We start from the raw sequence: 21,264 nt of genomic DNA on the forward strand, positions 1-21,264 counted from the left end.
TTCAAAATAAATTAAAAAAAAACAAAATAGCTCAATCCGTAGCATAACTTTGCCCTGTGATTGCCTTTACCTTGTCTCCAAATACATTTATATAATAAAGAATAAATAAAACCTTAACAGCGTTAATTAGTGGCTTTAAAGAGCATCATCATAGCCTGAAGTGGGATAAACTGGGATAAACAGTACAGGGTTTTTAATTTGGCACAAAATGTCCTGGCAGCCAAATATACCGTACCGAGAGACAATGGGACACCCACAGAACATCTGCAGCATAATAAAATCCTTTTCAAAGTAAATACAAGGAGTATGAATTCATTTGGAACAACTACTGTTTTGAAAGGTGAGCACTAAGCAAACACAAGCCAAAGGAAGCACAGAGAAGGCTTAATAACTTGTGTACATTTTTGCGGTTTTTATGGCCATTTTGGGCCCAGTGATAGTTTTAATTGCTTTTCTCCAGTGGGAAGGCACTGCATATGCACAACATCAGCTTCTGCCTGTGCGCCAACGTATTCCACAAGCAGAGATCCCCAATGAGCCATGTCAATATGACTGAGAGTGACATCTGATATTTGCTAAGCACAGAGCACACACAGTGTTTGTATTGACAGTGCATCCCTCATATACAGTATGTAACAGATGGCAGTGAAAGGGCACCTCCCCACCACAGTCAATCTTAAAGGTAATATGAATTCCTTAATATCTGCTGGTTATGCTAGGAAAATATAATTTGTCTATTAATTTTTAAACCACACTTCAGAACATGGATGGCTTCTCTGCAGTTTCCAGGAAAAGGAATCTATTAATATATCCATCTTGGCTGGAACTTTAAGTGACTGACTTATCTGCAGTTACTGTAAGTATTCAATCTGTGAACACTGTATTCTCCAGCCTCCCCATGTAACAATTTTACAGAGGCCTCACAAATACAGCACACATTCTTTTTTTTTTTGCTTTTAAAATGTATGTTTGTTTTATTATTACAGGCACAGTCATTAATGACTCTATACAAGCCTTACACTACATGACAGTGACAACTGACAGTGAATGACAACATGCATTACCGTAATGAGATTAAAGGTATGGAATATTTTTTGTATTTGAATCCCTGGTGGCACCCCTGATGTCGGTACCAATTCCTTCTTACATGCTGATGTGTGGTGTTTCAAAATTGATCCCTTGATCTTTGTTAATATTTGGTATAACCATGGTTGCACTGAACAAGTTTATTGACTTCTGTTCTGTTTTCATCCAGTCAAAGCAATTATTCTCATGGAGGTAGATGCTATACATTCCACGCGAGTAATTATACTCCTGTAAGTTTAGGACTTCATTACTTGATTAACCAGTTTTTGAATGTAATATTGCTCAAATAAAATATTAGACGTGAACACAAAGATTGCAGCTTATTTTACAGGCAACTAACTTCAAGTTGCTCAAAATTTGATTCGAAATTTTGTTTATATTTTAAGCAAAGTAACAACGATCCATCTGCAATGTCTGCATTAGAGAAGCTACAAGACGGCCCTACGCAATTCTGTATTACCTTTTCTTATACGGAAGTTGCAATGGATCACAACATCTGTCACCTACCCCACAATTTATTTATTTATTTTTTGTTGTTTTTCTAATAGTCTCATTAGCCTCCCGTGAGAACTTTAATACTGTATTTATATAGACTCCTGCCTTTAAGGTGGAGAAAAGACCGTTTGTACCTTTAAGCTTCCAAGTTTGCAACGGGTTTATATCAGGTGGCTTGGTGCTGAATCTGATAAAAAGGCTACGTTGGACTGGACCAGCCCGTTGCCGAGTTGGTGAGTCTCTCTTCCATGTATGGAAGGCATTGCATGATCATCGTCGACCGGAGGGGGTGGGGGACTATTACAGACTGAAGTAGTGTGGGGGATCTGACAAGCTCTTCTCATCGCAGACTGGAGATAAGGACACCACCCTCTCTATCATAATAAACACATGCTGTCGGCATCCTTGAAAATTAGTCGGCGAATTGAAACACTTGGGAAACCAAACAAAGGAAAGCTCCAGCAGAAATATACCATCTGAGATATGTTTCAAAGTAGCCCCGATGGCGTCTGATCAGATTAGCTAGCTAGCTTTTATCTTGGTGAAAAAGTCACTGTACAAGTCGCTGTTGACTTTGTTTCACTGTATCTCTCGCGTCAGTCGCTGCCTGGACCGGGTTTAAATTTTGTGTACTGGGAATTCCGGCGAACCATGGATACTTACAGGATATCCGTCAGCTTGGTTTTACTCCTTTCATCGCTGAACAGCTTTTCTTCAGAGCAGTTTCCGAATCAAGTCATGTAAGTAGCAGCGAGGTTTAATCCTTCAGTAGGCAGGCTGGTTGTAGACTACCAGCTGCTGGTCCGCGGTTTCTCTGCCCGTGGTGTGAGAACAACATGGAACTGCAAATTAAATGGGCAGTAATCACGTTGGTAGGCTACAGTTTAGGTAAACAAGATAATGAAACGCACTCTAATCACATTTTTAAATAAAATCAAGTAATAATGCTGGTTTGATGTAGCGAAATAATGAGCGTGCACACCAAATCGCGTGTTACATCGCTTGTTCAAAAATATTTGTAAAACATATTTTTAAAATAACGGCGAGCCTCGGCCCCAATTAGTCTTGATGCTTGACAGAATTAAATATATATGCAGTCAACTTTGCCTCTCACCGTTTTGTTAATCGTGGGGGTTTCCCAAGGCTACAGGTTATAGGCTAGCTACTGTATTTGGGCATAAATCCAGCCGACCGCCGCCAACTTCTATTATTTTAGTTGGTTCATAATATTCTTCAGGTCGATGAACATAAATTACAATGCCTTTCCCTTTTCAGTTCCGGAAAACGATAGCGGTAGAGTTGTATTTTGCCCCATGTGTGAATTGGCTGTGGGTTTATGTAAGAGCGGTTGCTTGAAAACATTATCCTTTTGTTATTGATGTCTGCTGTTATTATTTATTTGTTGCTCAAACAGTGTCATAATAGACTTTTTCACATTGACATCTTTTGACTGGCTCTAATGAAATTAAATGGGTATTGAGGAAATATAGCTATTAAATATTTTCGTTACAAAAAGATTGATACAGCATGAACAGTCATTTACAGATTATCCCTTGGGTAAACCAAGACATTTTTACATGAATGAATTTTGGCACTGTGGCTGACTATTGAGTCAAAAATGTCCATATCACGTTTCAGTGTTGTGTGCGCATCCTCTCTTTGTTTGTAAGTCTGTCTATCCATTTGCCTTACAGACAAAATATCAGACCATCAGCTTACTGTGGTTGATATTACTCTCATTAGTGGTGATTTTGTTATAGCATTATGCCCGCCAGGAGTGAACAATGAAGTCATTCAGAGTGATTTATTACTCTAGATTAGTCCAAAGCCCCTTGCACACATGTTTCTTAACTCGCAAATGTTCCAGCAATTTTCCATGTCGGTGTCATGTGTGGACAGAGCTGGAGTCGATTTTCCCTGTAAGGTGTTCCTCTGCATTGCCTGGTTGTTTAAAGAAATCTTCCACCACGACTCTAGGGTGAACACAACTTTGTAAAACCTTTTGTTTCTGGCACAATTTCTTTAATAAACACTCAACTACTGAATCTGCCCTCTCACCAATTATTGCACAAATATGTGACATTGCACATAGAGGATATTGGAGCTGCGTTGTGTGATTTTGTATTTGCATTTTTTAGGGTAATTTTGAACATTTTTTTCCCGAAATTGAATATACAGTGTTGTCCTTGCATGTTGTTAGAATGCCATTACAGAATTACTTGTCTGCTATACAATGCTTCTCCCTGGTATAGGCCTAAACATCTGTCTCAGACTCTTCTAAATTTAAGTTTCTTTTTTACCCGATGTAGCAAGCTGCCCAGTGCCATCTCAATGGCAAATAAAGCTAATTATTTAATTCAACTAACAGAATTATGTTCACTGAATTTAACTGAAAACAACTCTGCATGTAAGTAGCCTATTGATTTTAGCTGATAAACCATGCTTCCATTGTTTAACTAACATTGGCTATTAGGGATCATATGGGCCTAACTGAGCTATATTGGATAAGGATGTGGCTAAAGCTATCATAAAACAATCGCTCCTCAACTGTGTTGTGTTGGTAGGACACACTACCTGATAATTGGACCCAGCAATGTTGTGGGTTCCCTGTGTGAAAGAGGAAGTCTATGTCTTTTTATGGAAACCTAATGACAAATCAATGAATTGGACATATGGCAGCCACAACTGGGAGTGCTGAAGAAAGTGGTTGTTAATCATCGAGGAATACTTTTATCTTCTACTTGGTAATGGAGAAAAACAGGGCTGTGTTGCTCCAGTTTTGCCTGATTATGTGAAAGCCTGGATGGCAGTCCTTCACCACCACACTGCATTCTTTAATTAGGAGATGCTGATTCAGAGACGTACCGCTGCTCCAGTGCGGTGTTAAAGAGAACCAAACGTGGGGGGGGGGGGGGGCTGACAGAAACAAGCCCATTTCCCGAGACTGAAATAACACTTCGCAATAATGAAAGGCCAGTAAACATCACAGTCCCCGCACTTACAGAGCCAATGCCCTCTTCATTGTGAGTAGGCCTTTATGGTGGAAGTATACAAAACTGCCTTCCCGGTTGCGCAATATTTCACGTAAACTGTGGACAGATCCCGCTGTTTGGATGCGTGACTACAAACTCACGCTGAGACGGTGATGCACCTTCCCCTAACATCTACTAGGAGCTGTGTCTCTGGATTTCCTGTGGGTTATTTAAAAACATGTACATATTAGAAAAAATATTCAGTTGCCCCCCCTCCCTCACACACACACACACACACACCTCTACAAGGAGCAGTTCCTCATGGGAGGCAGCAGCGGAGGGAGAGTGTGTGCGAGCGAGGGCCGGGGGCCGAGCTTGCGTTTAGCATGCTCCGTGGCTGGGGGCCGGTGATTAACATCAGGGAATCTGAAAAGCTTGTGTCACAGATTCTGCCCCGAGTGCCTTCGCAGACGGAACAGACAAAAACTGTCTGCGTGTTTGCGGCCGTTCGGCGTCTCTTCCCTTTTGTGCCTATTAGCCTCCCTGATCCGCCGGCCACGATGCAGTGGAACCTGTCATGTTGATCAGGGATTCTAAAGTACTGTGTGAGACCAAGAGCGAAAAGCTCCCTCCAGTGTGGTGGTGCAGATGAGCATAAATTTAGCTACGCACAAAACACTGCCCGCACTGACCATAGCCTGAGGAACAGCAGCTAAAATTGTGAAACAGCCCTTGAGTCACTGACGCTGTCTTATCTTCTGGACATACAGCGCAGAGGTTCTTGCTCATTCTGAGACAACTGAATATAGAGGAGGCTCAAACAGCCTTCATGTGAACATATGGCTCAGTGTCTGCTTGAAGCCACAGGAAGTGCTGCATAGTTCCCATTGAAGAGAGCGTGAGAGCTTGTGTGCTTGTTTATGTGCGTGAGAACATATGTGCACGTGTGTGTCTGCACATGTACATGTTTAAAGTGCTACATTCATCATCGGTGTTAACACCTACCATAATGCTTTGGAAATGTGCCATCTATGTCCACTTTACTTAGTATTTGTATCTATGGAATGTAATGCACACCATATATATATATATATATATATATATATATATATATATATATATATAATATATATATACATTGCTTTCAGTAAATCTTATGCCTTAATTGTGCTGTTGCTGGTAAGCTCCACCCACACATTTAACACTGAGGCTCCAAAGTAGCAGATATGCATTTGGATGGTACTGCTACAGCAAGTGTGTCAGAAGTTGATCAAAGTCCTTTCGTGAAAGTTACTTATAGACTGTTGCATGTTCCAACTGTGTGCTCTGTTTCATACAATAAGCACTAAGTAGCGCAGATAACTAATCGCTAAATAAATTAACCCGATGTTGCATTGCGGAAGCAGCCCCTTCTGTTCACGCTCAACTGTTGCGGCTGTGAGCTCATAGCCGTACCCACTCAGAAGCACGGATCTGGTCAGCTCTGCTGTGAGAGCTGACAGCCATGCTTATGGAGTGGAACGGAGGTTTGAAGGAGGCATTTAGAAGGAAGCGGAGGCAGGAGCTGTGTTGAAAGAATGGGGCGGAGGGGGGGGAGGGGGCAGGTACATCAGGGCAGGGCGCATCCTTTGAACGACAGCCGCCATCAGTCCTTTAACCCTGCGCGTCCTCCACAGGTTGTTGCAACGAGCCCCGTAGAGCCGGCCCGAGCCTGCACACACATCTGCTCTACCGCTCACTGCTCCTGTCCCAACATTTAATACTACCATCCTTGGGATTCATTTGGATTTTAATTACACCCATTAATTTCTGACAGCTCCACAGTTTTTTTACTGTGCACTAGCATCAGGTAGGCTCATTATCCAAAATGCATGGCTGAGCAGAGGGGTTCGGAATGAGTCTCTGCATGGATGTTTTAGGTTAATAATACTTTCTTTTCCTCGGTTTAAGCAGCTGAGGGATATTTCTGTCAGTCCCATCTGGGTGCTGAGACTTGGCACTGAGGGCATGTGTTACCGCTCTGTGGTACGCTCTCTCTCTCTCATGACAGGTGTAAGGAAGGATCTATATATAGTCAGCATGCACACGTCATGGCAGTAGGGGGGAGTTTTGGCTCAGACTTCCTGTCCTGTCGGTGGTATCTCAGCAACCGCTTCAACACACACAGAAATTCTAGCCCCCCCAGCCCCCCTCCCCCCCCCCCCCTAATATTTATTTCTTCTTTGTATATCCAGTCATAATGTAACTTGTTAGAAGGCTCTGATCTTCTAAGGCAATGGCAGCTTGGAATTGGATGTGTGTGCTTGTGTGTTTGTATGTGTGTGTGTTTTCTTCCAGACCCCAACTTCTACCCCAATTTCTGCCCTTTTTCTCAGTTCAGGCCCCCTCGCCGGCTAGATCCTGCTCTTACCAAATGAAATATGGATCCTATCGATTGGTTTTCAGGGACTTGTTCTTGTAGCCATGTTCACAGCTCTGCCAACCGATGTCCCTTTTTAAAAAAAGAAACCTTGAGCTTAGCAATGTTCTTATACTCAGGTACATACAATGCGAGTGGTGTTCTGTTAATCTACAGCTGGCACCATCTGTCATTTTCCTGTTGCAGTCTGACGCAGTTACTAGTGTCTGTTGTGCTCCCACCGCCCCTGCCTGTTTTAAGTGTGGAATTAATGTGATTAGAAAAACATGTGCAGATATACTATTTATGTACTTCCTACACACCGGATATGCGAAAAGTGAGGAAAATAAAGCCAATCTTTTATTAAAGTTGCTTACGTAATTTTGGCTATTTTTAGTATCACACATCCAATGAACTTCTTTCTCAGGGTGTCCTAGAGTTTATATACATATGCAAGAGAAAAAAGTATGAAATATTGTACTACAGTCATGCACGTTTAACAATCTCAAGTTTTAATTTTAGACCGGAAATATGAGCCTGCATTTGCCCCCTGTGGTTCTGCCTCTTTTCAAACCCAAAATGCTGTTTGAATCCCACGACTCCCACGGTATTTCTAATATAAGCATGGACACTTTCCTGCCCACTGCAGGAATAACATCTGCACATAACTCACTTTTTCCATGATGTCTTCGTTTTGAGCCTCAACCCGGAGATTCATTTTCTCAGGGAAGATGCGCAGGCCTTGGTGGAGTATAAGATTCAGTTACTGATTGTAATGTTGAATTGACTTTGAATAGAAAACATGCCATGGAAGGTTTGTAATAGTCATTGCTTATCCATTCATTAGGAGGATTGTTTACATTTCTATCAATAGAATATAAATTTTATAAGGTTAGATGATAAATACTTCCATTGCCATACTGCAACTGTGTAGAGCATTAAAATGCAGGTGCAATGTTGTTCCACTACACGTTTTAAAATATTTTTGCTAAAACTGTATACCGCCCATTTTCCTTTTCAGATAATATTCTTAATAACATAGTACTTGAGGTCTGTATGCTAGTATTCTTTTACATAGCTCTACAGCCCTGAGAATATCATACATCAGAAAATGGCTGCTTAAATACATGGACACTTAAGAACCAAGAGAGAGTTTAAATAATTGGTCATTCATCTCAGTCTTTCTCATTGAAAATCACCGGTCTTTATAAAGCACAGCATATAATATAATTTCAGGTCACTATTTGTTCAGCCATGACCAGACCACGATTTGAGGCTGGTTCAGGCAAGGAGATGACTCTGATATGTGTCTGTCTGGTGGATTGGTGTATTATTTATTTATATTTATTGGCACGGGAGTGGTGCGTACCATAGCATGGGATTGGATTAGGGTTGTATTTTAGTGGGACACAGGGAAGGAGATCAGTGGAGACAGGCTGGAATGCCAGAGGAGATGCCTTGCATGTATAAGCCATTGGGAGCAGCACGCGTGAAACATGATAGGAACAAGCTGAATCACTCGGATTTCAGCCAATGGCGGCGTTATTTATTGTTTAAGGGTATTGTTTATGCCGTTTGTCATTACAAATTGATGCGCAATTTCCATTTCCATTGTTTCCTCACATCCTTGACATAGGTTGGCTTCTATTAAAAAATCAGTTGTTTCAGTACTCGCGGTACAGCTGTTTAGATTTAACAGCAAGGTCCCTGAAACCTGAGCAAGTCAGGAAACGGGATCTGTTTTCTAAACATGATTTCTCCTAAATTCTTCAGATATGATTCCTAGAAATATTCCTTGGTGTATTTGGATCTCAAATCTCTTCTCGCCATTTGTTGCATTGCGGGAGAAGTTAAGACAGGGGAATGCGAGGCACCATAAACCTTACCTCGCATGGCCGAAGTGATTACTTTGCAGAGAGTTAATTTGATGTGATGCTGTGAAGGAATGATACTCTGGGAGATGTTAGAATTGTCAGGTCATATAATTGCCACCTCACAAGTGATGACACTGTACCCTCCACTGAGGAAAAGGGGTCAGGAGGGCTGGGGTGAACAGGGAGACTACACCGAAGGTGGCAAACATGTCTGTAGGCCAAAATGCAGCTTTAATTCTTGCTGTCAGCTTATGTATGCTAAGATGGGAGTGACAAATGCTCACAAGTTATAATTAGTCTGAAAAGGTGCTCTCAGGTTCAAAAACCTTGAAGATCGTCAGTTGTGAAGTAGAAAGTACTATAGCATACTAGGCTATGAAACAAAGAATGTCAAACTTCTTTGTCCCTCTTCATTGCCTTAGTTTCCTACCTGGACCATCACACCTCTGTAATACAAGGAAATGTTTGGGAAAGGCAACTAAGCAGGAAAGCAAGCAAGCAATAGTTAATTTGGGGGAAAAAGAGAAAATCATCTTGGGATTTATTTTAGGTTTAGTGTAAAATATTTCTGGGTGGCTTGCACATGAGCTGGTTCGAATGAATTCACTGTCGCCCTACCGTTTTGCTAGGTGGATGATAAGAAACCCCCTATTTTAAGTGCACTTGTAATAATGCACAGACAAATGGGCTTAGAATTTATTTTATGAATGTATAGAATGTATTTTTAATCATTTGTTTTTTTAAGGATGCTGTGTTTTGCTCACTCATCTCTGCATCACACTGTTCTAGTGTATATTAAAAGCAGAGCAGACAGAGCTCCTGGGTGGCTCATTCTATTAAAGCACTGTCTAGTGTGTGAATCGGCCACACAGCCTGGTACTGAATTCAGACTATTTTACTGCAGCCGTACAGTGCTCTTCATAATTAGCCCTAGCCTGAAGCCCTTCCTTTAGCAGAAGGACCACCTTTCCGGTGAGAAGTAGTACTTATGTAATCTGTAAAAGATGAAAGATTGTCATGATAAAACAAGAAAAATGTAATTGCGCTGATTATACAAGACTAATACAAGGGGGGAGGGGGCCTGGGGTAGTCAAGGAACAGAAATCACAATGTACGTGTAATTGTGATGTTTAATGGTGACTCAACTTTTTTTCAATCTACCCTTTCCCTGTCCAGGTTCCTGCCTAGATTGTAGGTTAGTGATTGGTCCTCTCCCTTTATTTCTGATGGACTCCTTATCACAATCTCCACTGTACATGCACTGTAGCTACGCATTCCTGGCCTTCCCCAGGTGACATCGTTAAGACAGAGCTGCAGCTGCATCCCATTGCATTTAACCAATGATATCTGCCTAATCATGTCTGCGAGGCTGTACTGGACAGAGCCCATATATTTGAAAATAAAATAGAGGGGATTGGCCATAAAGGGGTGAGGCAGGCAGATCTCCCTGCTTAACTCAATTTCCTTAAATGCTATTTTCTGATATATGTCACATTTGACATCTTTAAATCTTTAATATAAATCTTAAGTTGTCAACCTAGACCTACAGTTGATCAGTCTTGCTTTGTACAGTAGTTTGTTGGGTTATGCAGGCATTACAGTCTTTTTAGACGAGATAATGTATCTCAGTCTTGTAGTCAGTATGCTGGAGAAATAAGTATAACTTTATACTTTTCATAATATACTTATATAATATGTACTTATAACTTTTGCCTTGTGTGTTTGACCTAAATGCATTATTTGGCATTATATTCATGAATTATAAATTCAGTGGCAAATTGTACTTGTGTATTTATTTGTTTGTTTATTGATTTAGGTATTCATAATTTATAGTTACATAATATTATATTGTAATGAAATGAGAGAAAGCTACAAGAACCGGTTGATGTGTGCTTTTATTTTCTACTGCATAACCTCACTATAAGACACAACTATCTTTTAATTTACAGATGTGGCTGCTAGCTGTTAATGAGTGTTTTAGTGCAGTCATTGCAATTATATTTATCTGAGGCTAAAGCAAAGCATTTTCTCTTGACATAAATCCCAGTCAGGTCAAGCACAGTCCTTATTTTAATACCAAATGTATTTTGGCAGTGCGCGTACTCTCTGGCATACGCTGGGAAAGTTTTAACGTCATTGCCGGTAAGCTCATGCATTTCGCTCATACACTGTGTTTGTCCATGTTTTCTTGTTCCACTTTATAGCACGCTGTTTTTTTTTTTGGTCAGAGTGCCTCGCTGAAAGCGGATCATTTAATGGGATGAATGCATCACCGGTAAAAACTCTGCTGCTCTCCGGCGCAAGCTCGGTGATGGGCTGCTACAGCCTTACTGACCTTTTCACTCATCTCACGCTCATTCTCGCCATGCCCACTGCAATGGTGCCATTCACCTTCCTCTGTCCTTTGAATCTTTAATGCTGTGCTTTCAAGACTCCCACAAGTGTGAACGATAGCTGGCTCCATTTCGGGAAGTTATTTTTTTTTTCCCGCAACAGGAAGGGAGAAGGATTGGCCAAATGGCTTTTGTTTACACACAGTGGCCCTGCTGTGTCACAAATGCTGGATGACAAAGAGATTGTGAGATTGCAGTTGACAGGTGCATCAACAGTACCTTTCATGATGTTCTGAAGCAGCATGTATGTTTAGATATTGGGCCGGGGGTTTCAGGAGGCATAAACAAAAAAAACCTATTTTTATATAGCAGATTAATGTTTTCCACCATGCTCTTTAAAGTCATAAATATTCAATTTTTCATTTTAAACTGTTTCAGAATAATTATGTAACCGCTGCGTGTGTGATCTCACTCTCTATAAACTGTCCCTTCAGGCAACCTAGGAGAATTGGCAACAGCAATGTGAACCATAGCAAGCTTCTGTGAGTTCAATCCCCAACCCTCACCTAGCTAATAAGCTTCTGGTGTCCTTTAAAGGATTAAAAGCCTTATTTAAGAATACATAGAAGACTGCTGCTTGAATGAGCTGGAAAATGTTGGCTGCAAACTGGATTAAGTCCTTAAGTCATTGACAAATTTGGCATGCTAATAAGGTTTATTCACTGGCTACTGTACCGCTGCAGTTGAATCAGAGATTACAGTATTTCACTATAGAATTCTCAAACTGTAGGGGCTTTATTATAAAGCCACACTGTGATCCAGCCTGAATATCTGAAACACTTGTGTCTTGGTAGAATCAACTGTATGTTCTGTAATCTGGATATTGTATGAGCTCAGCACAGAAATGCAGAAATACCGTAGAGCCCTCATATACAACCCTGAATAACCAGTGTACATTTTCTACTGTAAGATTTTCTGGAGCTGAAGCTGCGCAGTGACAGTGAATTATCTTGGTTCATGAGGCATTCTTTGGTCTGGCTCTGTTCTCTCCCCTCCAGCAAAGACTGGCTGTCCGGTGCATGGTGTCAGGGAAAGGGAAAAGCAGGATACATTTTCAATGTGCTTTTCTGTGCTCCCATTTCCCACTGATGCCATTTATGTCTATTATTAATTTTTTGCTGATGCGTTGTACTTTTTTGCATTCACAAGTGACCAATAAATATTTTAAAATCTCTCAAAAGGGATTGCCTTGTCCGAGACTGGTTTGCTTTCCCCATTGGCTGGGGTAATGCTTCATGTGCCTAATCCTGATTAATGTAATTTGATTTCAATTGAGTATAAATTCCATAAAACACATAAATGATAAATGCTATAAATAGGGTACAGAAGTCATAGCTGAGGCCTTGATTGCTATGGCTGACCTCACTTTATTAGAAGATTTGGGACATGGCTTACTTCGGGGTGAGTGCATCTTCAAAGACCGGGCCGATTTGTTTTTCTGGGGATGACAAATGGCCCATGAGTCACCTTCGTCTGAGTCTGTGCAGCGCACTGGTGCCAGAACTCCAAAGATCCTAGCACCGTTTCCAGTTCAAATTCCTGCACATGTTCAGGTGCTTTTCGATCCTCGGCTTCCTGGGTGACTGGAACCGGACAGGGAAAACATGTTGCCGTCACCCTTCCGGAGTAAATCCAGACAGCGACGTCTCTCCTATAATTTGGCCAAAGCATTCATCCAGTGTAGTCAGCTGGGCCAAACTCTGAACTCCCCCTGTGTCTGATGTGCTTCCTTTGTGGGCTAGGATTTTCTTCTTTGCTTCCAGTTTCATGTCAAACCATTTTCTTTTTCCTGTCGCGTAGTACGCGGAACTTGAGACAGTTTACAACAGCACCTATCTTGCCCGGCTTCCTTGGCCCTGACATTCCACTGCTTACACTACGGAATAAAATATGTTTTTTGGCTTGTACTTCCATTAACAGCACTTCAATTTCCATTTCAGAGAAGTTTTTTTCTTTTATATTTTCTCAGCCATCGCTTTAACTTGCCCGCAATGGAATTCCAAGCTCCTTATATGGTATTTTAGGGGCGTCGACTTATGCTAATCACAAGTTATGAACATGCTTTTCATTCACGATTGATTGTTATTTGTCAACATGGATGCAAAAAAAAGTGTTAAATCTGGTGGAATTCCTGCCAACCTGCAAACATGGCGGTGGTTGTGTGATGGTGTGGGGATACTTTTCTGCCTTGGGACCAGGATAGTTTTCCATTATTGAAGGAACTATGAATTCTGCTCTGTACCAGAAAATTCTTAAGAAGAATGTCCTGTCTTCTGTCTGTGAGCTGAATCTGAAGTGTAATTGGGTTGTGGAGCTAGACAATGAACCAAAACACAAAAGCAAGTCCACATCTGAATGGATGAAACAAATCAAAATTAAAGTTCTGGAGTGGCCTAGTCAATGTCCTGACTTGAACCCAACAGAGATGCTGTGGCAAGACCTGAAATGAGCAGTTCATGCTCGAAAAACTATCAATTTGTCTGAATTTAAGCCGTTCTGCAATGAAGAGTGGGCTAAAATTCCTGAACAGCGATGTGAAAACCTGATATCTAATTATGGGAGCGTATGGTTGTAGTTCACTCTTAAAGGTAGTGCAACTGTTTATTAAGTTTGAGGGGGGAATTATTTTTTTTCACATGGGCAATATGGGCGTTTGTTAACTTATTTAATGAAATAAATGAAGTAATAATTTCATGTGTTTTGGGTTTACCTGCGTTTGCTTTGTCTAATTTTACATTTTGTCTAAAGATCTGAAACACATTCAGTGTGACAAGTATGCAATAATAGAAGAAATAAAGAAATGGGAAATACTTTTTCATGGCACTGTATGAGGTGTCTTACAGATATGAATATTAATGAGCACAAATTACATCCCCACCCTGTCCTTATCTGCTGAACAGGTCACAGTAATCCAATCGTATTTATCACAATTTAATGGTTATAATTGGGTTAAAAACAAAATAAATGTAAAGAATACAATCATTTGTCACTTCTAGAGAATATAAAAGCAATTTGAATCCAGTTTCCTGGACCTTTTCTTCAAAGGGAAGCCTTCAGACGCTGTTGTCGCTTATATATAAGTACTCATTTTGTTCAGCCAAATGCAGATGAAAGCAGGCATGCTGTTACCTCCGTCATGCTGGCACCATTGACATTGTCAAGTGAGGATGCAGTTTTATGAGCTCCCTGTATATCTTATAATTCCAGCGCATGATGGGAAAAAGTGTTTTTACTGTTCATATTCTCGTTGTTTTAAAATTTAGTGGGCTCCATGTTTATAATGATGGGGCAACACTGGTTTGAGCATGCTGGAAGTGTTCAAAGCCTAATTAGGTGGATTCCAAAATGGAAGCACATTGTGGGACAGGTTTTACAGTGCGTCCCCTCCCCCTGCAGGCCTAATTACAGCCATTCGCTACTAGGCTCTGCTTGTTTATATAGCAGAGTAGACAGATTTCATGACATTGGGAAGATGGATCTCACATTTTTCACACACCCTGGCATAGCCATTAAGCATACAGCCACCACTCCTGCACCACAAGGGTCGATGTCTTAGCTCTCTGGCAGGAAGGCAATGACTCTGTGGGGGCAATTTAAGATCATTGCTAACCTCTTGACGTTTGTGAGGCAGGTCATTTTTTTTCTCATTTAATTTATAGAGACCTTATCCTGTGCAAAAATGAAATGCCGTCAGTTTAGGATCTAGGACATCCCCATCATTGAAAACGTTTCAGTGCTTCCACAGGACTTCCACAGTCTTCCCCTTCATTTGATTCATTGTCCATCAGTGAAACTACTCAAGTCACCTCACATGATTTCAACATGCATGTCACCACACATTACACGCATTGTGCTGCTTTTCTACCCTGGGTTCACCCTGTCTGTATTGACAGTTTGAGGGGCTCCAGGCTGGATTTTGAAAGCATTGCAATGCGTGAGCACTGAGCATATGTTCAACTAAGGCTTCCTTCTCCTGATGCATACAGATCAGCAGAGCTGTTTTCAGAGGCCTATGCTTCCCACACGATTCAGGTCAATGGTGAGAGTGGGGAGGAAGGAAAGATCCCTAGATCTCAGTGGAGTGGAAGCAGACTTGGACACTGTTATGGCTCCAGACTATTCATGAAATCATTCACGATCAGAAACTTTAGCCTCAGACATACATCTTAACCCCTAAATGTTCTGGCAATTTTCTGTGTCAGTGTCATGTAAACAGGAGAAGTCAATTTACCGTATAAGATGACCCTTCAATTTGCTGGGTCTGGACCTAGTAAGAAATCTTCCACAACGGCTCTAGTGTGAAAAAAGCAGCAACATTCCCTGGTAAAGCACGTTAGCATGGCAGGTGAGCAAGAAATGTTCTAATTCCAACTAGCGCTAGATAGCTAACTTAGTCAAGTGTTCACTAGCTGTTTGGTGCTGATGGTAAAACCAACAAGGGAAGTCAGGTAGGCTAAAAATGGTGATATAAAACTGATAGTTGATTGTCATCTTATACCAGGATTGTGAACTCTCACACTTTTGGTGTGAGGCTCATGCTTTCAGGCTCGGTATCACGTCCTCATGCGACCCAAACACATTTCCTGCTACCCAAACACATCTCATGCTAAATGAAAAAACCGCAACTAAAAACAGCAGTATGCTTAATTGTAATTTCAGTTATGTATACTGCAGCCACAATATTTAAATTGTTGTCATGTGGGCTGATTGTAAAATTCAGCGCTCCTGTCTCAACTGTGGAAAAAAGTAAATAAAAAGTAAAGAAGTATTTTACTTATATAATATCTTACTTTATGTATAATACCTTGCTGCTGGTTCACCCCATCTTCATTGCTTTGTTGTCCTTGGAGAATTTCTCAATTTCTTCCCATAGAACAGTGTGTCTGGGTGTCAAAACAAGAATTCTAATTAAGTTAAAAATACAGCCCACCAAAATCAGAAAATGCATTACCATATTTTCTGACGATAAAATAAGCTGCAGGGTTGTGGACCTTTTATTAACAGAGTCTTAATGAGCACTTACTGAGATTGCCACCTACTTTTTCATTCTGTCAAATTTAGCACCTCCCACCTTGCACACATGAAGCAATTTTATTTTTACTGCTGTCATCAGGAAACTCTTCTAAAAAGCAGTCAGTTATAATCAGATTCTCCTGCTCATTTTTCATGCTACAGCAGATTTAAGGGATTTATCATATCAACAATATTTGGAAAATGGGAAAGGCTCTGTAAATCATTTTAGGTATCACAATTTGCGGGACAATTAAGTTATTGGATATTGCAAAAGCGTAAGATGTCCCTTCTCCATCATTACTCATGTTTAGTAGAACATTTTTTGAATGCCTTTCTTTAATTTATCTGTCCCTTTAGACAATACGGAATACCCAGTCACATTTGTGAGCCCATCGATAAGATGTTCATCATCAGTTCAGGAGGGTGCAGGCTAGCATTAGTTTACCAGCAGCCAGCCAGCCGCTGCTTCTCTGCTCTTCACAATCTGCCCGCTTATCTGTGCAGCCATTGCACTGGATGACTGCGCATCTTCCACATCCTGCACAGCTGATTCGGGCAGGTCTCAGGGGCTTGACTGACCACAGGTGCTGCTGTATTACTCCTGTATTACTGTGAGGCTGAGAGTACCTTGCTGAATGGAACCTACCACCTGTTGGGTGCCTATGCTATCTGTCATTCAAATTAAGTTCACATTCAGGATACCCACTAAATATCATATGCAGACCACAGTTGAAATGAAGACCCACATCCTGATATCTTGTTAATATTACCTCTCCAACCTGGGCCTCGCAAACAACAGTGTTTTACCAGGGATTTAAATGCATAATTATTGGGTTAGAAATTATTGGGTTTCCACTAACGGTTACACCACAAATAAAAGGCTCATCTCATAAAAACTAGTGAGCCTTATGGTGCCTAGAATGACATCCCCATCCCCATGGCCCAGTACCTCTTATGTCATCATATTATATTATATTATAGAAAATCTAGAAGAAAAGAATTCAGAGGGGGAAAAAGGTGTGATATTACTGTCATTGGCATTTCTATGACGGTGACAAACCACATATGCTTTGTTGCAGTGAGAGGGAGGTCTTCTAAACCTTGTTCAGCGATGTCCACCCCATTATTGGTATAATTTAATGCTAGCTGTCTATAAGGAGTAGCCCTAAAGCTGAATGACAGCCGCACACTGTTCTGGTTGTACCTTTTGGGCACTGAGAGGAAAGCATGAATTAGCCAGCAGCACAAGATGATTAGTACTCTGCAGCTTTATTTGTGGTAATGTTGATTAAATACTGTTGTCAATAAAAGCACTTCTAAACTGCAATCTGTTCCCGCTGACCGTATAATTTAATTGTATGCTTTATTGTACATTTGAGCTCATGCCATATCATGCAGGTTTGAGCACCAAATCTATAGTGTTGTGTGCAGAAGCACAGGAGCTATCTCAATAAATCTAGTGCAATGTGACATTTCTTCTTCTTATTTTTTTTTTGGGTGAGGGCATTGTGGCATGAAAACAGCTAGGGAGTTTCTTTATCCACTAACCATACTTGCTGCTGATTCTAAAAATAAATTTAAAAAACTTGAATGAACAACTTGAATCTATTGGCACATATACGTATTTCAGTTCCGTGTAATTACTACAATGAGCAGCTTCATAACAGCTGAAACATAAGTGATGTGGTAAAATAATACTGAACAACATTGGATTGCTGTTTTCACAGCAGTCAACCCATATTTACAATATGCTAGATACTGTACTACATACTTTCACAGAAGCATTGTAGTGCTTAGCTCTGGCTTGGGTACATTTAAATGCACATCATGGACACGTCTGCTCGAAAAGAATGGATTTAAGTTTCCAAGAAAAATTGCCTTACTATGTTGTCAGAAAAAAAAAAACATTTCCACAATTCTTTGATTCTTTCTCCTAAGCAATAGAGTTTTGCTACTGGCATGCTTTAAATGGCCTGAGCAGATGGAGTTTTACTTTTCCTGTACATTTATTATTTTATGTCTAATACAGCAGGATGATTTTATATATGCATAATACCAGTATAATTTGATAAGCTTTTGCATTAACATGGAATGAGCATTTTTCCTTTTAATAGCCTAGTGTTAGTTTTCATGTGGATGGTGTGTATGTTTTATAGAATACATGTGTGTTCTACTGTGCACTGGCTACCTTACCATCTCAACTAATAGTTCCCTGCATACATAATCACTTCTGGCTTTAATTATAGGGTCAGACAGGCCTATGAATAAATAAACAATGACTGAATAATATATGATGAAATACTTAGCTGCATGTTACACATACACACACGTGTGTGTTATTTTTCAAGTGAATATTTTCTGAAAAGTTTAATCTGGGTTTTGTGTGTGCATGCCACTTCCATAACAACAATATCGCATGCAAAAATTTTCATTTGTAAAATATGAAAGACAGATTTGTTCTTCTGCATTTTGGTGCAAATTAAAGCTTTTTCTTTTAAAAACATGTGTTCCATTCACCTCCATTTGACACTGACAGAATCAGTACTGATCTTGGCGTCTGTCAACTGAGAGAAAATCATAAGGGACCTGTATCAGAAGTACCTGTTTGCTTTGTTATCAGGTTCACAGGTGCACAGCCTTGTTTTCAGAAGGTTCTATATTGAACAAATGGAAACAACTGTTGAAAATGTGACTCTTCCTGCAAAGGTCTGTATAATGATGTGGTAATGTTCCTTGAAGAAAAATAAATGAATAAATAATACTTAAGTATTAACTAAAAACTGAAAGGTACGTTGTGTACTTAATCCCACTCTTTTATGTGGAACTTCCATTAAAAGAATGATGGCCCACAGTTCACACCTGTAAGCACAGGCTCGAACACTCATGAATACAGATGGTGAACTTTTGGCACGGCGTTACTTTGATCTGTGGGGAGCCGTTTGGTCCAGGGAAGCACCATCAACATCAGTAGTGCTCAGGAGACAGGGTGTCGGACCTCACATATGCCTATGGCATTCACATCCACCAGTGAATGATCTGATTGGACGCAGATGTTATTTGCTTACTTATTTATTTATTTTTATCCCCCAGAATCAAGGAGTGGGTCTTGCAGATGCAGCAGGACCTGGTAAACCTGGTGGAAACAGCGAGCGGGGTAACAAGCCTCCCTAAGGTGGGTTTTCACACTTTAACGCCAGCACACTGAGCAGAAAGGTGGAGTATGAATCAGTCTCTTTCATCAACACTGCGGTGTGCTTTGTCCTTGACTGTGTTCATCCCTTTTATTTAGCATTTTCATTCATTCAAACCAATGGCACGAAAAGAATGTGGAATTCATTAGTTACTCAACTTTCATGTATCTGCATTGCAATTACATTGAATTGAGGACAGTGTTAGATTCCTTTTTCTGGCTCTACTTAAAAACAACTAGAAGGAAGTAAGGCTTATAGCCATAGGTAATTTGTTCTTTTTTTGTTCCAAATTTTGTTCACTATAACATAATATTTACTCAAGCTTATTTGCTTGAATGTTTTAATGCCTGCTTTAAAATATCCTTTTGGATTCATATGAGCAAATAATAAAATCAGAGCACGGGAGGTTATATGTTCTGATATGTTGTTGTACGACATATGTATTGTAGTGCTTAAATTAATAGCTATACACCAATTTTTACACCATTTTGAAATGTCACCAACTACTAACCAATTTAAAAAGCTCTTTCAGGGCAGATTTATACAAATAATTGGTACGTCCAACCAAGCTCTGCCTGGGGGGTTGCCGCTTAAAACTTGGGTACCAAATAAAGAAAAAATGAAAAAATGAAAAAAAAAATGAACACAAGCCTTGTTCATGAGCTGTCTTATCCAGGCACACTGTACAATTTCAGCAACGCCAAGTGCTGTTGAACCTGATACCCATGTATAACCTCCAGCTGATAAGGGACGCTAGATAGCTGCTTTTTTTGTGATTGATAACCCGGTTGACAGCTACCCCTCCAGGGCTGTGAGAACCGGGTGAGGTGTCAGTGATAAAGTGGAGCTGAGACACATTCGCAGTCAGTTTTATTCTTGTCTGACACCTCACATTCCAAATCATCAACAAGGATACCATAATTTGTGCCTACTTTAAAAGGAAATGCTTTGTGGCATCGCTGCATGGTAGAACGGGGATGGAGGCGTACCTAGGAAAAGATGAAAGGCATCACCTTTAAACAAGCATGTTGGGTGGTTTCAGAATGCAGGATGTGATATTTGGAGTGAAATGTTTTGCGGCCAAGCTTCCCAGTGTTTTTAATAATGGCTCTTTTTCATCTTGTAGATCTTCTTAAATAATAGGAAGTACTTCAGCGTGGAACCAAACAATGCAGCCCAGCTTGTGCACAGTGCATCCAGCAACATTGAGAAGCTCCTGTTGAAGAGAGCAAAGGCTCTGGAGGTGAGCATCCTTTTAATAATTCATGTCACTCCAACAGGTCCTTGCTTTTGTGTCACTTCGATGCATACTGCCGTTCACGGCTTGTTTATGCATCTTCGTGGTGTGTGGACTGGTGTCTCCCAGTCTCTCTCTATCATTCTGTTACTAGCTGGAGCTTATGCGGTTTGTTAGAATGGCGTTTGTAAGCCCACTTCCTTCAAATGAAATGCGCTTTAGTTGATTATTTTGTGGCTAGCTTTGCAACTCAGAACTGATACAGCTCTGAAATGCTACATAAAACTTTAATGTCTACATATCAGTCCCCTAATTATACAGCTGTCATGTACCTCAACTAGAATGTTTATATTGACATTGGTTGCATGTGCATGAGCAACTGGGCCTGTAGGTCAGGGAATCAGAATAACATAATAAAGGAAGTGGATGGTTGCCCAGAATGTTGCAGGTTTGTATTAAATTACTGTAAGTTTTCTTGGGTGAACTCTGAGGCATCTGAGCCAGCCTAGAAAACAGTGTCTGCTAAGAAATTGGACTGGAATAAAGTAGGTGAGGATCTGTGCGTCTGTATGTGGTCCACATCCTAACAGCACACCACCTGCATA

At 40.5% G+C, this 21,264-nt stretch overlaps 1 protein-coding gene across 7 annotated transcripts in view; it reads left to right on the forward strand.

Annotated features, from left to right (window-relative positions):
• The first annotated feature begins 1,640 nt into the window (after window positions 1-1,640).
• LOC135259150 (voltage-dependent calcium channel subunit alpha-2/delta-1-like) overlaps window positions 1,641-21,264 on the forward strand; it is a 125,862-nt gene continuing 106,238 nt past the window's right edge. For 3 of the 7 annotated variants that reach the window (XM_064343145.1, XM_064343146.1, XM_064343148.1), the window contains exons 1-3: window positions 1,641-2,321; window positions 19,322-19,403; window positions 20,549-20,665. In XM_064343145.1, the coding sequence (XP_064199215.1) occupies window positions 2,233-2,321; window positions 19,322-19,403; window positions 20,549-20,665 (288 nt within the window). In that variant the 5' untranslated portion in view covers window positions 1,641-2,232. The remainder of the gene's footprint in view (window positions 2,322-19,321; window positions 19,404-20,548; window positions 20,666-21,264) is intronic. The other 4 variants (XM_064343147.1, XM_064343149.1, XM_064343143.1 and 1 more) reach the window with 3 other exon arrangements.

This window comes from Anguilla rostrata, chromosome 7, assembly GCF_018555375.3.
Source record: "Anguilla rostrata isolate EN2019 chromosome 7, ASM1855537v3, whole genome shotgun sequence".
NCBI lineage: Eukaryota > Metazoa > Chordata > Actinopteri > Anguilliformes > Anguillidae > Anguilla > Anguilla rostrata.